General features: G+C 46.9%; 1 protein-coding gene across 1 annotated transcript in view; it reads right to left on the bottom strand.

Moving 5' to 3' along the window:
* LOC146634202 (butyrophilin-like protein 2) overlaps positions 1-17,697 on the bottom strand; it is a 295,376-nt gene that overhangs the window by 258,063 nt on the left and 19,616 nt on the right. The window contains exons 6-7 of the mRNA XM_085375562.1: positions 13,889-14,218; positions 901-1,227 (exon numbers count right to left, since the gene is read on the bottom strand). Of these exons, the coding sequence (XP_085231688.1) occupies positions 901-1,227; positions 13,889-14,218 (657 nt within the window). The remainder of the gene's footprint in view (positions 1-900; positions 1,228-13,888; positions 14,219-17,697) is intronic.

The raw sequence follows: 17,697 nt of genomic DNA, 5'->3' as shown, positions 1-17,697 counted from the left end.
ACACAGACAGCTTCAGCATTTGTTCTGCTTTCTCTGCTTTTATTTGAATGTGACAGAAACACACGACTAGAATTTACACAAACGTGTTTACAGGCTGACTTTAATGTGTTTCTGCACATGCTTGTCCTCTGGTCATGTGATCATGTGGTTAGCAGGGACGCTCCTCTTCCTCAGAGGATCCACCTGTGCTTCCTCTCCTCTCTCCTCCACCTGTTACAGTGAGGGAACGTCCTCCATGATGGAGGAGCTGCTGGAAAGTGCTGAGAGTTTCCTCCAGAGTGAGACCTCTGTCACAGTTCAGAGGATCTACGGCAGCAGAGACCTTCATGGACACTAAAAGTCTCAAACACACAACAACAACATCACACTGACTCCACTCTGACATCACTGATCAATAATCAAAGAACACACAGATCAAACTGATTGATCAGCCATCAGAGGAGTCGGATCAATGGAGCTGCTTCTGTTCCTGATGTCCCCTGTTTGATCCTGGACCTGAACTCTCCCTGCAGAGGAGACACAAGACAGTCAGAGACACACACACACACACACACACATATACATATACACACACACACACACACACACACACACACACACACACACACACACACACACACACACACACACACACACACACACATATACACACACGCACACGCACACACTCATAAACACGCACGCACACACACACGCACACACACACACTCATAAACACGCACGCACACACACACGCACACGCACACACACACACGCACACGCACTCATACACACACACACGCACACACACACACGCACACGCACTCATAAACACGCACGCGCACACACACACACACACACACACACACACACACACACACACACACACACACACACACACACAAACACACACAAACAAACCTTTGACTTTGAGCTGCAAAGTTTTCGCTCTGACCCAGACGTCCTTGCTCTTGACTACACATACATATCTCCCACTGTCTCTCTCTGTGGGCTGTTTCAGGGTCAGACTGAGGTCTCCAGTTCTCAGCAGGTCTTCATTCATCTTCGTTCGGTCTCTGTAATCCTGGTCCTGTTCTTCAGGCTGGTCAGAGCCGTTCTCATACACGTGGACCTTCCTGTATGGTTCATAGCGTTCCCACTCCACTCTAGAATCTTTAGGCAGGTTTTGTGTGGTGTTGAAGGGCAGCTGGACAGACTCCGCCCCCTCCTCCACCTCCACCTGACACACTGAGAGGACAACAAACACAACATGAGCTGTACAAAGTGTGATTGGTGTTCAGAGCAGCATCATGTGACTCTTGTTCTGCACTAAATGAAGCGATGGAGTGGCGCCTCCTTCAGGCAGAGAAACAGCTCATGGAGAGAAATAATTATTAGAGCAAAAACAAGAGTGGAGCTGCAAATAAGGCCGAGAGGAACGCTGCAGAAAACTGTTCATGTGTGAATTCATCACTTCATAGATTTCTTTGAGCACTAAAATCAGAGCTGCTTCTATTTCTAATATGACAGCTGTACATTAGAGCTGCAACACTTTAAATGTGAGCCATAAAAACATGATACTCTACAAGTGCATTCAGCTCTGACACTGTCACATCATGAAGGAGACGTGGAAATCACATTGTTACACAAATCAAAGTCCAATCAATTCTATTGATGGAATATTGTGTGATCAATAGACTGATCAGTTTCTAATCTGTCATCGATCAGCTGGAAATCCAGCATGTCAACCAGACAGGCAGCAGATTAGGACCAAACACAAACACATGGAGACTTTTTCTTCACAGCAGTTGCAGGTAAACTGCAGCAACAATGCGACTCAGACAGTTTCTCTGTAACTGCAGGGCTTCCTGCGCTGCTGTTAGTCAGACACGGATCAACAGGTTGTGGATAGAAAGCAGATTCCTTCAGCAGAGGATCCATATCACACGTGAAGCATGTCGTCGGGAAACAATCAGTGAAAATGGGACACTTTGAGCCTCAAACTCTGAACATGACCTGCTGCAGACCAGCTGATGTGTTCAGTTACCATGGTGAGGAATTTCACAATAAAGGAGGCGTGCGCTCTGTCTTTTCCCGGCCCGACGCTCTGGGACGTTTTAGACAAGTTTCCTGGCAGAATACGATCCCGTCCGGAGGCCGACACCATCCTTATCCACATGGGCACCAACCGGACTCCAAACAGCGCTCCCACTTCCTCAAACTGGACTTTGTGTGTCTTTGTGAGGCTGTGAAACAAGCCCACCGTAGTGTTTGTATCTGCGGCCCCACTCCCACCTGTGGCCGTGGGGCGTTTGGGCGGCTGCTCGGCCTCCACACCTGGCTCTCCTCTGTGTGTGACTCCCACAGCCTGGGCTTTAGAGACAACTTCAATGTTTTCTGGGACAGGAGGCATCTTTCTGCAGCAGATGGGCTCCACTTCAACCAATCAGGAGCCAGATCCTCTCTGCTAACATATCATATGGAGTCCAGCAGGAAACACTCCATCAAGTACCTGTCCACACCTGCCCACACCTGCTGTCCGCTCCGTCACTGACTGACGTCCCCCAGGTCCTAGTCCCTATCACCTCAGTTCCACTCTAAACACTAATACATGTTCAGCTGGACTCGGAGCCTCTGGAGACATTTTGGATGTTCCAGTCATAATAACTAACAGGACAGTTTGTGCAAGGTGGAGGAAATCTGCTGCATCATCCCATTGATGAAGCATTCAGCTCCACCCACCTTGGTTCACTTTGCTCTTCTTAATGTTGGAGCTCTGAATAGTCAGGCTTTTATTCTGAAGGATTCTACAACTTCCCATCAGCTTGATTTGATGTTTTGAACAGAAACAGGATGAAATCTGGAGAGGACTGTCTAGTCTGTGAACTCTGACCCCACATATGATTGTTTCAGTCAGCCCAGAGGAAGTGGCTGGGTGGGTGGAGCTTTGGCTTCAAATGCTCCCCTATTAAGGTGGATGAAGGGTGTAGTTTGGAGGTGCTGCTTGTTAAAGTGTGAAACAGCTCCTATCTGTGCAGGTATCTCCGCCCTCCTAAGACTCCATCAGAGTTGGAGCTGAACTCTCAGATGTTTCCTGCTCCATGGTTCTTATGTGTGATCACATGATCTGAGCTGCTGATTTTAAGATCCATGTTGATGATCTTACTGACTCATTTGAGTTCCTCAGTACAGTAAATTCATTGGTTTCAAACAGCGTGTTGTTGGCCTACATATAACTGTGGGCTTCAGTATGAACTCCAGGCTTTGAGCTGATGTGTTTCTCTCTGATCATTGATGGATTCTGTTTGAGATCATTTTTCCAAGTGAACAGGCAAAAGCAGCTGTGTCAGTACGCTGACGCTCTTTTCATGAGGAAGCAGGAGAAACATGTTCATCAGTGTTTCTACCACCACTGGTGTTCCTCCTCCCTCACACACACAAACACTCTGAATGATCTGAACCTCCTTTGTACATCCACTTTAGATTCAACTGCACCTTTAAGATCAGGACTAAACGTGGTGCTCGCTTGCTGCCCTGGATCCACAAAGACATTCACAGTCTGAAAAGACAATGCCGGAGGGCAGAAAGGAGACGGAAGAAGGTGAATCTTCAGCTGCGTCATCAAGAAATGAAAGCATAAACGACTGCTTTCAATGAACAGGTGAAGGAGGCGAGGGCCGGCTATTTCTCTCAGTTAATTCATTCTAATAAGCACAGCCCAGAGCTCTTTGGAGCTCAGTGGAGCGTCTTTGAAATCCTGCAAGTTTTCATCAGATTACGGCATCGAGTGAGGAACGTCTTCACTTTCTAAACTTTCTGAAGGAAAAAACCAACCTCTCTGAGGTAATTACTTTAATAAACTGGTTTTCAAGAGTTTCAGATTATTCAATTAACTGGCCAAAATCTACAGTTCTCCCCATTAACTGCTCCTTCCATAATTCTTCCTCTGCCCCACTGCAATCCGGAAACATTAAATATTTAGGTATTAATATCTCTCCTAAGCTTTCAGACTTAACTAAACTAAACCACATCCCACTTCTAAAGAAAGTAGAAGGCGATCTGACTAGATGGAAATCTTTACCCATATCACTCATGGGAAGGGTCGCCACTATAAAAATGATGATCTTGCCAAAAATAAATTACTTATTTTTGATGATCCCTAACAAACCATCACAAGATTGGTTCAGATCTCTGGATTCATATATTTCCAAATTCCTTTGGAAAGATAAACCCCCGCGTATTAGCTTAAAAACGTTACAAAGAACCAAGGATAGAGGAGGATTAGATCTGCCTAATTTTCACCAATACTTCTTAGCCAATAGGCTTCAGTTCATCTCAGAATGGTTAAAACATACCTTCTTAGTTGAGCCCTGGCTAGATGTTGAACAGGCACTATGCAAGGATCTAGAGATTTCAGACCTACCATTTATTAGCTCAAACATCAAAAGACATGAATGCTTTAAAAGTATCAACATCAGCTTTTCTCTAACAGCATGGTGGGAGTTTCTAAAAATAACGGAGTCTTCATTAATCCCATGCAAACGTACACCTATCTGGAATAACCCTGACATATTACAAAACAATAATATGATTAATTTCCCAGAATGGAGTTGTAAAGGAATTAAATACTTAGAACATATATTAGAGGGAACAGAATTTATTCCATTTGACAGACTAGTTGAACAATATGGGATCAACAAGACAAGGTTTTTAGAATATCAACAAATTAAATCCATAGTAAAAAAGAAATTTAACCTCAGTCAAGTTGAATTACAAACACCACTAAGTGCGGCACATTTTCTTACTCTTAAATCCCCCAAATTATTATCTAAAATATACAGAACACTTTCTAAATTAGATGAATCAATATCCCTTCCTACTGCAAAGTGGGAAGCAGATTTATCAGTCAACCTAGACCAAAACTTCTGGTCTCAGATTTGCTTAAAAACTTTTAAATTAATTAAAAATCCCAGTCTGCAATTAATACAATACAAAATACTTCATAGAGTGCACTATACAGGTCATCGGATGTTCAAGATGGGCTTTACATCTTCCAACAACTGCTCACACTGTCAAGGCAATACACCAGACAATTACATCCACGCTCTTTGGTTCTGTCCACCAGTGCAAAAGTTTTGGCGCGAGATATGTGAAGACTTATCAAAATGTCTGAAATGTAACATTCCAACCTCCCCCTTAGTGTGTTTGTTGGGCAGCTTAGATAATGTCACTTCAGAAAAGAATATAGCCCATATGATCTTCACTGCCCTATGCATAGCCAAGAAAACAGTCCTCATGAACTGGAAAAATAAAAATAATCTTAATTCTAACCAATATAGAAATTATCTATTAGATTACATTAGTCTTGACACAGCCTCTGCCACCACATCAGATCAATTGCTCTGGGCCCCTTTTATCAGCTCCATCACCTAGTGGGGGTGGGGGGTCATAGTTTGGTCCCACCTTCACTGTTGTGATTGGTGAGGGGGTAGGGACAGGCTTAGGGCGTCGGGGGGTTCCCCGGAGGCATCTTCCTTGGGGGGCTCAACCCGGGGTAGCGGTCACGTCCGGTTGAGGGCTCTGTTGGCTCTCAGGTGACTGTTTCCTCGCGGCTGCGTGCAGCGGGGCTAGGGGAGGGTCTGTGCTGACGGACGTGGGTTACTGACCTGGCAACCTGGCTGCCCCTGGGTGGGTCCGGGATGGGCGTGAGGTTCTGGGGGTGCTCCGTCTCTGGGCGGGGGCCCGGGCCGGGCCTCGGGGGCTCGGGTCCTGGTTGGTGTGTTGCCGGGGTTGTGGGCGGGTGGGTGCATGGGGGCCCGGCCCTGGAGCAGGGTGCCGCCGGTGCATCGAGCCGCCTGGGGGGCTCTTCAACTGGTGGGGGGGATGGTCACATCTGGCAGGAGCTTTCTTCTCTCAGGAACTCTCTGCAGGAGGGGGAGATACAGGAGAGGTGGAGGAAGATCTCAGCCTGGGCGTTTACCGTCTTATGTAGTCTGGAAGATGTGTGGTTGGTGGGGTGGGTGCAGTTTTCTCTGTGGTGGGGTTGGGTGGACTGTCCAGGGCTCTGTGGAGCCGGGGGGCGCTACTGCACTGGGCCCCGGTCTGATGGGCCTGGGCCCCCCTTCCCTGGCGGGTCGCGGAGGGTGGGAGTGCCTACTGGGGTCAGCGGGGGAGCTGGCCCCAGGGAGGGGTTACCTGCCCCTCCCTTCCTTCCCTCCCCATCTCCAGCTGCCTCCCTCTTCCCGCTCCTCCACAACCACCCACACATGCAGGGCCTTGGAGTGGGGGTATGTCACCAGGGTGCAGAGGAGGCTACCCCCCCCCCTGTCCCCTTCTGGCTGCCTCTGCCTCAATTTTATCCCACATCTTAGACATTCACATTATTCACACTCTCATTACACATACATATAGGATCTTGGGGGTGGGCACAATCACGGAGTCCAAATCACCATCAGGGTGTATACCTCACCCCTGACGTCGTTGCCCACCTCTCAATTTTAAATACACTTAGTCATTGAGGGTTAGCAGGAGGGACTATGCGCTTACCTGCTGCTCCTTGGCAGGTAGCTCCATGCCCTCCTGGGTTTTAATTGCACCTTAGAACACATATGCATCAACACTACAATGAGCGGGTGGAGGGAGGTTTGGAGTCTTCTCCCACCCCCATTCTCTGCGGCCTGCTGGAGCGGGAGGGCTAGTAGGAGGAGTTGGCCGTCCGACTGCGGTCTGGGGTGTGGGGCCTCCCTGCTGCTGCGGAGTCGGGGTGGTCTGCCTCTCCCCACCGCAGGGAAAAGGGTAACACCACCTGGGTCTGGGTGCAATTCCCCCCTCCAGGGGCAAGGGTACCTAGACCCGGATTGTAGAGTACGCTTGGGGAGTGTGATTGTGTGTACAGCGTCTCTTTATGTCTGTCTCCACGTTGGTTGAGTGTGGAGTGAGTGCATATGAGAGCATGAGGGTGGGAATGGATGTTTGTGTCTGTGTGTGCCTGTATGTCTGTGTCTATATGTCAGGTTGGGTATCAGACGCCACCTCTCTGGGGACACCTCAGGCCCTCCAAGGTTTGGAGGCCTATCTCCACCCACCACCACTTCCCCTGCCGGTGGCGGACTCCCTCAGGTGTCGGTGTGTTGGTGGTTCTTTGTGTCTGGGGGTGGGCGTCCGGGTACACACCGGCTCACTCCTTGGCGGCCGCTTGTCGGGGCCTGGGGCCTGGGGCTCGCTCGGGCCCCCTTTGGAGGTGGGGTGCCCCCGGCCTCTCGGCCTAGGGCTCGGTCACTCAGGCGCAGCTGGGGGCCGGCGGAGCTCACGGGCGCGTCACTGCAACCCCCCCTGGCTTCTGCTCCGCGGCTGCTGAGTGAGCCCTCATCTGGGACTCTCCTCAGCTCTTACTGGAACAGTGGCGCAGCTGCCCCTCTGTTGGTCTTCCATGGTCTTTTGTGTTCTGGGGGCCTCTGGATGTCTGGAGTTTTGATCTCCTCCATACCCGCTTCACACCCTGGAGGACGGGGCTGAGGCCCCCCCACACTCCCTAGCAGATCATTACATGGAGAAACCTTTGGAATGCAAGCATGCTGATCCACACAGGTATGCACACATGGGTATTCACAGACGCGGACTAAAGCTTTCTTGGCTGCTGCCTCAAAGCACACTGTGCGCTGTCTATCTTGCGTGCTGCACAATATTGTTTATTACTTAGTAAATACTGATATCTATGACTAGCTAGTTTATTGTGATGGTGCTTTGTTTTCTCTATTATTATGTTGCTCTTTGTTGTTCGCTGTCTCCTCTGTTTGTTTGTTTGTTTGTTTTTTTTTTCTCCATACAGGTGACCCAGGAGTTTTTTTTTTTTTTGTCTCTCTTCCCCCCCCTTCTCACCGTCTCTTCTCCCCTTTGGTTTTCTTTCTTTCTCTCCCCCTCTCTCTCTCATTCATTCCCCCTGTCCTATTTATTAAAAAAAAAAAAAAAAATGACAAAGGATGAACTGAAGCTCTGCCATCACGTAATGTCGCATACTGCTGTTTCTGATGTCATTTAAAAAAAAAAAAAAAAAAAAAAAAAAAATAAACTTTCTGAAGGATCAAAAGAATGAGAGGAAATCCAAAACAGCAGCTCCTGATTCTTTTCTTGATGTCCCCGACCCCAGCCACCATATCTGATCTTCTTTTGTGCCAGTCTCTGTGGAGGAGCTTTGAAGGACTGTGGCACAACTGAAAGGCTCATCAAGCTGTGTAGATATGATTCCTCCAAAGTTCCTGAGTGAAGTTTGGGATGTCCCTGCCCCTCGGCTGCTTCCAATAATGAACACTCGTCTGTCCTCTGGCTGTGTCCCAGAATACTTAAAGACAGTGTGCAAGCACTCATCAAAGATCCAGCCTCCATCCTTCTGACTACAACAATCACAGAGCCAGCTCAAAGTTTCCTTTTAGAGCAGAACTTTTGGAGAACACTGTCTGTCTGAAGCTTCTTGAAGCGTCACGTCCATGCTAGAACTCCACTTTGACTCTGACTGTGGATCCTGCTGAAGCTTCTCCAAATAGTGGAGAAATGAAGACAAGATCAGCAGAGCCAGCTCAACAATGTCTGCAGGTGCTAACAGGTCAATCTTTGAGACGCTGAATGTTCCCAGTTTGCTGCTGTGAAACTAGAAGTGATGACTATTATTGTAACAGCACTGCAGCTGGAACTGCTGACGGGGCTGGAGATGAACTGGATTCTGATTTCAGGGACAGTTTTGGCTTTCAGTCGTCATCAAAACACTTTGTTTCATTCATGTTGCTCTGAAGCTTTCCTTTCTTCTCATTGACGTGTTCTGAACCAATCACAGCCCTTTCCTTTACAGCGCTCTGCTCTCACCCCTCCCTGAAAGCCCAAATTCCCTCTCAGTTTAGTTCAGCTGGAGCCGAGATGACACAGAGAGCCTTTGGTCCATGAGATCTATCTAGGAGACATCAGTAACATCAGCTTTGTGTCAGCCGTCCTGTAGAACGCTTCCATACAGCTGCTTCTGTCTCTGAGTGTCTCTCAGCTTCAGCTGGGACTCCACCCAGGTGTTGGTTGGTTGTTGGCACAGAGCTGCTGCAGTGACTCACAGCTGCTTTCATCCAGTTTAGATTCAATGGTGACTTTAAGCGTGTTTCATGTATGAAAGCCAATAAAGACAGAATGAGTGGTCAGAGGTGTCATAATGATATTCATGGTCAGATTTACTAACAGTTACAAAGCTGCTGTCTGAATTTACTAAAGAGCTGCAGGTCAGTCTGGGACTGAAACATGAGGAGCAAACTGGTGCCATGCTGCAGTCACAAACATGAGCTGATGGCTGATCTACCAGCAACGTGCTGCTTTATATACAAACATGCAGCCAATCATGACTCTGTCAGAGCAGCCAATCAGAGGAAAGCAGCAGATGAGGGCGTGTGAGGCAGAGAGTGATGGAGCCACCAGAATAATCCACAGTAAGCTCAGGTTTCACTGATGAGTTTCTCTGTGGAAACAGATGAATGAGAGGAGGCTGAAGGAGGATCAATATGTTTGTGATATCAGGGAGAACTCTGCTGATAGAAGCTGCTGGGACTGTGTGAGGTCCTGAGGACTGAGACTCAGGTGGAGCTCAGGATTTATCAGAGGAGAGCTGCATGATTACAAACTGAACTGTGAGGATCAGCTGACTGTACATGAACATGATTCAGCATCAGATCTGATCACTTACACACTCTGATAACATCTCCCCCTCTCTGTGCAAATACATCAACACTGCTAGAAGCAACAAGCACATCAGGATCAATCACATTCTGATTGCTTTTTGTGTTACATTGAGAACAATCTGCAGTAAAGTGTGCGTCACACACCTGATTTATTCCAACACTTTCCTTTGAAAGTGAAACAAACACATATGAAATAATCCAGCCACAGAAACTGTCCACAGCTTTCAGTCTCCACATTTGAAGCTCTGCAGGAAACCCTGACAGCAGCTTTTTAGCTCCAAAGCAGGTTTAGCTCTGGTGCAGAGTGTTGGTGACTCTGCCCGTGGACACAGTTATTTCTGCAGGTGACCTTGTTACAGGTGCATTTGGAGGAGACTCAAAGCTTTGTGGCAGGGAGTTTACTGCAGACTGCAGCATGTTTAATAGCAAGCATGATGTGAGCCTGATGTGGCTGATAGCTGCTTCTAGCAGTCTTCATGTATGTGGAATGAGAGGGGAGATGTTATCAGGACCAGTTGCTGATTGGACGTCTCAAAGCTGTGAGCGCAGCGCTGAAACTTTGTCCTGTAGCTCTTCACTCAGTCCTCACCCTGAGTGTTTAGAGCCCAGCCCCACATATTCCTGCTCCTCAGGAATTCTGGGATTTGGAGGAAACACAGCTAAACTGACCTGAAGCTGACACGGAGGTCAAGGGGGAGGAGCTACAATACAAGCTGCATCCAGCCAATAGGTGCACTGTTGAGCCATGGATGTGCAGAGGGTCACATGTTTAGTCCCATTTGTAGAAATGTGTCCATAATGAAGACAAATGCAGTCACACAGCTCTGCAACAGCACAAATCACTTTGATGGAGTTTGTTTGTGCTGCTCTCAGATCTGTACAACACTGACATGTGTGTCAACATGCTGCAGACTCACAAAGATGTGCCGTGTTAGCTTCATGTGTCCATCTGACACTATATTATAGTGACTTGAAGAAATCCCTGCAGCATCAATGCAGAACAAACAGAGGCCACGTGTGGCACAGTTCCTGTAACGGGATGAATCCGTGGATGTGTCGGGATCTGACGCTGAATCATGTTGCTGTTCTTTTCCACATAGTGCAGGTCAGCTGTTCCACACAGATGTCAGCTTTCTAGAAGAGTTAGTCTGGAATAAAGCAGCTCTCCTCTGGACCAATCCTGCCTCCAGCTGAGCCGTCACACACACACAGTCCCAGCAGTTTGTAGCACAGCAGTGATGCTTCTATCAGAAACATGCTGCTTCTCCTTCATCCTCCTCTCATTGATCTGAATCAGCTGTTTTCACAGAGAAACGCTGCACAAATCCTTCACTCCACTATTTCTGTCAGCAGAGGACTCGCTCTATCATGGCTGCTGCTCCTTTTTCACTCATTTGTGCTTTGAATCCAATCTGTTTCTCATCATCACCATGAACAGGCTGCTCATCAATCAGCACATTAGCTGTAGATCAGCTGCACACTGATGAAGATGCTCAGACAGACGGGCTGGGCACACAGAGGACTTTATGATCTGTTCTTCAATTCAGTCCAACATGGATCATTTCTGCTCACAGTCCAATCATCTCTGGAAACTTGTGCTTCCATGGCACAGCTGGGCTACTTCAACAAATAGCGCTACACCTCTGGTTGTCAGCTTCACCATCGCTCTCCCCGTGGCTACAGTACAAGTGAGCTGACACATCCATCAGTGGAGGCTGTGGGCCAGTAAGGAGCAGCAGCTGCCTGCAACATGGGCTTTACATTGAAAACAGCCACAAGTCTGGGCCTAACCACGCCTTTGGACTTCTTCTTCATTCCAATGAGATTTACATTTCAGGGAGTTCCCCTGGAAAAAGAGCCATTTTGAAAGCTGTTTGCTGACTTCATCAATAATCTGCTTCAGTCATCCAGATGAGAATCCTGAGAATGGAGCAGCCCTGATAGCAGCTCATAGGATCACAGTGTTTTTCATTCAGCTGATTGATTTCTCAGGTTAGGAGGTGAACAATCTAACTGTGCTCCTCCTTCCACCTTTGGACCACTCATTTAGTGACAGCCAGGATGTGACAATCAGCTGTGACACAGGAAAACATGAGGTGGGAAACTCTGGAGAAGATCTGCTTTTCTCTACAGGGAGGCTCGCACATCTAATCTGCTCACCATCACTCAACTCACTTCAACAACATGCTGACTCAGTCATTTCTGCACGTTTCCTCATGTTACAGCCCTGACTTCAGTTCAGCTGAGGAGATGATGAGGGAGGAGAGAGCAGTGGTGGAGGAGGCAGATAAGGAAGAAGAGGAGGAGAAGATCCAAAGAGGAGGCAGGGGGAGAGGCTCAGGAACAGTTAGATCAGAGACTTTGAGCCATCATGGACTCCCACTCCTTCCATCCAGCCCTGTGTGGATCAGCAGCTCCAAAATGTCTGCTCACTCATGTTCTTCCTGTCTGTGCTCTTCTTTCATTTCACTCATTATATATGAGCTGCTCCTAAATCACACTGGATATGGATTTTCTGTCCATCCACACTAATTCTCTTCATCCTCACCTGATTGTTTGGATGCTCTTTGACAGCACATTGAAAATCCTCACAGTGACTTCTATTGCCACACTGACTGGACACATACAAAGTTGAAGGCTTCATGTGTTTGGCACAAATAATACTTTGGTAGGTCTGAGTTGTGTTTTGAACCATCTCTCAGGACCAAAGTCTTTTTGCTTCCTTCAAAAAGAGCTGAAGGCTTTTTACCTCACAGTTTGTCCTTTGATATTATTGGATGATGGACTGTGGGAAACACAAATGTGCACTTCTTAATGGCTCATATGTGCTGTGAAAGAGCTCTTTGTGATCTTGAAGCTTTTCAATAGTTTTTCTTTGGCTGTTTGTAAAGTTTTCTGTGTGAACTCTCAGGAATCTGGAGCAGTCTAATAGAAGTCTACTGGGGTACAGAGGGAGGAGCTTCTGTCAGACTCTTTCTGATGAGGAACTGAAGCCGCTCTCATGGTCTCATCAAATCATCAGACTCTGCTGAGAACAACAGTCATGTGACCTCTCAGAACAAACAGCCTGTTAGTTTCCTGCTGCCTCCATCACTCACTTTCATTCACTCTCAATCACACCAACATGTTAAAGCAGCGCTATAGCTCACCTGGCTGAGCAGGTGGGCTGAAGGCGGGGCTTACTACAGGTGCCTGTGTGTCCCTCACTCTCTCCCCACTTTCCTGTCTACTCTCTGCACCTATATAATAAAGGCAAACATGCCTCCAATAGAAACCTTTGCAAACACAAAGTCCCACAGCAGCCCCGTGTTCTCCGGCTAAAATGAGAGTTTTTGTCAGTGGAGTCTGGTGGCTTTAACCACACAAACATTACAGCTGCGCTCAAATATCACAAAGAGCTGTGACAGCAGAGAAACACATGACCATCCTCCAAATATCATCTAGAAATAGAAATGTGTCCACTGTGGGACGTGTGAGGCTGACATTAATATGTCTTAAAGTGGGAGATGAAGAAATGACTCCAGGGCCCAAATCATGGAGACAAACATCAATCCACACTTCACTTTGTTTCCTGTCTCTAAAGTGGGAATATTTCAGTGTGATGAACAAACGGCCTCCAACAAATGAAGCTGATTTCCTTTTCCTGTCTTTTCTCCAGCGGCCTCAGCTTCTTCCTCTTTCCCCTGTCTTCTTCTGCAGACGCTCCTCTGTAGCTTCAAGCTGTTTCTCTTTACAAGGAGAGCTACAAACCTTTGCATCCAGCCACAAACACCCCATGGGCTCCTCTGGATCATCACACTCAGCATTTTCACAATAAAAGCCTCGTATTTATGGCTGCTCCACCCTGACATGTGACAACATCCAAATGACTGGATCAAAGTGTTTGAATGATCTCAGCAGCTTTAAAACTATTGATATTTATACATTTACATTGATTTGGACTAAACTAACAAAACTATTGATTTGATCCAAACTCACATCATGCCAGAGGCTTTTATTTTGAAGTTAGGATCATTTTAATGGTCTTCTTAGTCTGTTCATTTAAACACACAGTTGCTCCGCCTGACATTTTTGGCTTTTAGATCAAAACATCAAAGAATTTATTTTATTTGAATGAACTGAAAATAGATTCAAACTAAAAGCTTTTAGAGAATAAACTCCTACATGACCTCTGACCTTTGACCTGTATCTACAGCACTGACCTCTGACTTTCAGCTCCACCTTTCTCTTCAGCAGGATGTTTCCCTCCCTGCTGTAGACTGTGCAGGTGTAGGTCCAGTTGTCCCAGTCTGTGGGGTGTTTCAGGGTCAGACTGAGGTCTCCAGTTTTCAGCAGGTCTTCATTCATCTTCGTTCGGTCTCTGTAACGCTGGTTCTGTTCTTCAGGCTGGTCAGAGCCGTTCTCATACACGTGGACCTTCATGTTGTATCTGTTCTCCTTCCACTCCACTTTAGCGTCTTCAGGCAGGTGAAGTGTGGTGTTGAAGGGCAGCTGGACAGACTCCACCCCTGAATCCACCTCCACCTGGGGGACTGAGAGGACAACAAAGCACAACATGAGCTTGGATGGAGACATTTGTGTTGACTCTAACAGGCTGAATGCTGCTGCTTCACTGGGAGCTCACTGTTAGATAGAAAGTGGTCAGTGTGAAGAGGAGACGCAGCAGAAAGATGAAGACTGACAGGAAGAAAGCAGTGAACAGACTGTTGGAGCTGCTGTTAGTGGGACAGGACTTTATTCAGTCTCTGAGGACCAGATTTGACTTGATGAAGCAGAGAAACACAGTCTGAGTGTTTCTGTCACACTCACTTCATCACACAGCTCAGTTTGACAACATTTGGAAGAATTTGATAGAAGCCTTCCTTTAGTAAAAGCACCAAGAAAACACCATGAAAACACCTCACTACACACAAAACTGCAGTACTGGCAAATTGTACATAAAGTATGAAAAGTCAAAGTACTTATTGTGCAGAAAAATGTTCCCATCGGTGTCTGTGGATCAATATTACTGCTGCACATGTTTAAGGCTGAGCTCATTTCAAATCCTTTCTATTGTGTTGAATCTGCAGTAATGCATCATATTCTATAAAATCATATGTTTGTAGTGGCTGTCCTGTGAGGACCACGTCTCTCTAAACAAACAGCTGTTAATGAGCTCACAAACACAGGCCTACAGCTGGATTTGAAAAAGTCCATTCAATAGAAACTCAATCTGTCTTCCTGTCTCTGTAATAATGTGAATTATTGTTTGCAATAATGGTTTGTTCCACAATAGATTGTGTTGCTGCACGGACTTTTTAGAGTGACACACGAGTAAGGATTGTTAGGTTGGCTGTGTCCCTATTCAGGGTCTGCACGCTTGAAGTACGCATTTTAAGTGCGATTACGTCACCGCCACGCGACAACGGCTGTCCCAATTCAAAGTGTACTTCAAATGCATACTCCAAATGCGCCGTCGATTTCCCCAAATATCATGCGTTATCCGGTGCACGCTTCGTGGTCCCATATAACCCACAATTCATAGCGCGGCGGTGGGTGTGGATAATTTTGCCGCAAAATACGGCAGAGGGGAGCGGCCGAAGAGTGAACTGTCAATAGTAAGTACTGAATATGACAATATATATATCTATCTATATCTCTCTCTATCTATATCTCTATCTATATATATATATATATAGATATAGATATATAGATATATATAGATATATATATCGTAGTACGCGTAGTGCGTGTATATCAAGCGTGCAGACCCTGAATTGGGACACAGCCGTTGTATATTGCTGTTGCACATGGCACAGGACCAATCTGAGTCGCATGACTTGTTAATAAAACTTACTACCCCGTTGGGTAGGAAATAGATATTCTGTAGTCTGTCGTGAATGAGACCAGAATATAACATGGTGGCAGTGGAGCGGATAGCGGAGCAGGTAGCGGAGTAAGCTGCACGGCCAGAATGGACCCCCGGGAGACGCCTGTTGGAGCGGTGAGCAACTAGCGGCTAATCGAGTTAGCACCGCCGCGAGGCATGGAGAGCCTTAAAGCGTCGCCGACGCTGGTATTGGACTCCAGTAACCTATCACGGACATGGAAGACCTGGAGGGACGAGTTTATGCTCTATGTGGAGCTGACCATGGATTCAGACGGCGAACAGAAAAAAGTAAGCCTGTTCAGTTATCTCGTTGGTGAGAGCGGCAGGGACCTACTAGACACGCTAATGGGCGACACGGCGAGAGATCGGTGGACATTTAAGGACATTATTGAGAAGTTTGATAATCATTGCAATCCTGTAGTTAATGAAACTGTGGAGCGTTATCGGTTCTTCACGAGAAACCAAGGCGCCAGTGAGACAATCGACGGCTATGTGACGGAGGTAAAGCTGCTGACAAAAACGTGCAATTTTGGAGTAATAAGGGACTCACTGATTCGTGACAGGATTGGATGTGGACTTAACAACCCCAGTTTGAGGGAGAGACTGCTGCGTGAGAAAAACATGACACTGGATGCATGCATACAGCACTGCAGAGCCGCGGAGCTGTCGCAGGAAAACAGCAAAAACCATTTTGGGAGCTGCAGTGGAGGAGGTGCATGCTGTGCGTGGAGCTGCGCGCCAGAAACGGATCGGCGACGCAGTGGACTGTAAGTTTTGTGGCAGAACACATGAAAAAAAGAAAGAAAAATGTCCAGCATACAGGAAGAAATGTAAAAAGTGTGGCAGAGAAAACCACTTTGCAGTTAAATGCATGGCACATTCAGAGCAGAAGAGAAGGACGAATGTACACAACGTGACAGCATGTGAGAGTGATGAGTATGAGGATGTTCTCTGTGTTACGGAGGCAGACACACATGATTCAACTACAAAGAACACTGACAAAGTGAGAGGCACTCAACTCTTTGCAGGCATGCTGATGGGCAAAGAGATTGTAAATTTTCAGATTGACTGTGGTGCCAGTTGTAATGTAATGCCAATCTACATGCTAAGCCCGAACACACAGTTGGAGGACACACAGACAGTGTTGATGATGTACAACAAAAGTAAGATAAAGCCGTTGGGAAAATGTAAAGTTAAGCTACGTAACCCGAGAAATCAGAAACTGTATCGGTTGGAGTTTCAAGTGGTTGACAAAGACTGTAAAGTACCACTGCTGGGCAAGAGAGCCAGCGAAGCGATGAAACTCATAAAAGTGCACAATGAAAAAATCTTGAAACTGGACAGCATCATTACTTCAGAGCACCCAACAGCCAATGAGTGGAACATGGATCAGATTAAAGCAGAGTATGCCAATGTCTTCACAGGAGATGGCTGTTTGGAGGGAGAGTTAAGGCTCGAGGTGGATGAAACTGTGAAACCAGTGCAGTTACCAAAACGGCGTGTCCCTATTGCAATGATAAAGCCGTTAAAAAAGGAGCTTCAAGATCTTCAGCGCAGAGGGATCATTACACCAGTAGAATGCAGCACAGACTGGATCAGTGGGATGGTTGTGGTCCAAAAGCAGAGTGGGGACTTAAGGGTGTGCATAGATCCAAAACCCTTAAACAAAGCCCTACAACGGAGCCACTTCCTATTGCCCACCATTGAGGACATTTTGCCAGATCTGTCAAAGGCTAAAGTGTTCTCTGTCTGCGACGTGAAGAGTGGATTCTGGCACGTGAAACTGGAGGAGTCGTCGAGCTACCTGACAACATTTTCGACTCCGATTGGACGCTACAGATGGCTGAGGATCCCAATGGGGATAAGTCCAGCTCCGGAAGTGTTCCAGAGGAAGCTCACACAAGCTTTGGATGGACTGGCAGGGATTTACATCATTGCAGATGATGTGCTGATCACGGGTCAGGGGGACACAGATGCTGGAGCAGTACGTGACCATGACGAGAAGCTGAGACAGTTGTTGAGTCGTTGCAGGCAGAAAAACATTAAGTTAAACGCAGACAAGTTTAAACTTAAACAGAAGGAGACTACGTACATTGGACATCAGCTGACATGCAACAGTCTGAAAATAGACCCAGAGAAGGT

The sequence above is a fragment of the Diplotaxodon limnothrissa genome, linkage group LG3, assembly GCF_057381915.1.
Source record: "Diplotaxodon limnothrissa isolate DT_005_m linkage group LG3, D_limnothrissa_male_GT1.1, whole genome shotgun sequence".
Taxonomy (NCBI): domain Eukaryota; kingdom Metazoa; phylum Chordata; class Actinopteri; order Cichliformes; family Cichlidae; genus Diplotaxodon; species Diplotaxodon limnothrissa.
The sequence above is the reverse complement of the archived record's forward strand: the minus strand, read 5'-3'. Positions and strand labels throughout refer to the sequence as shown.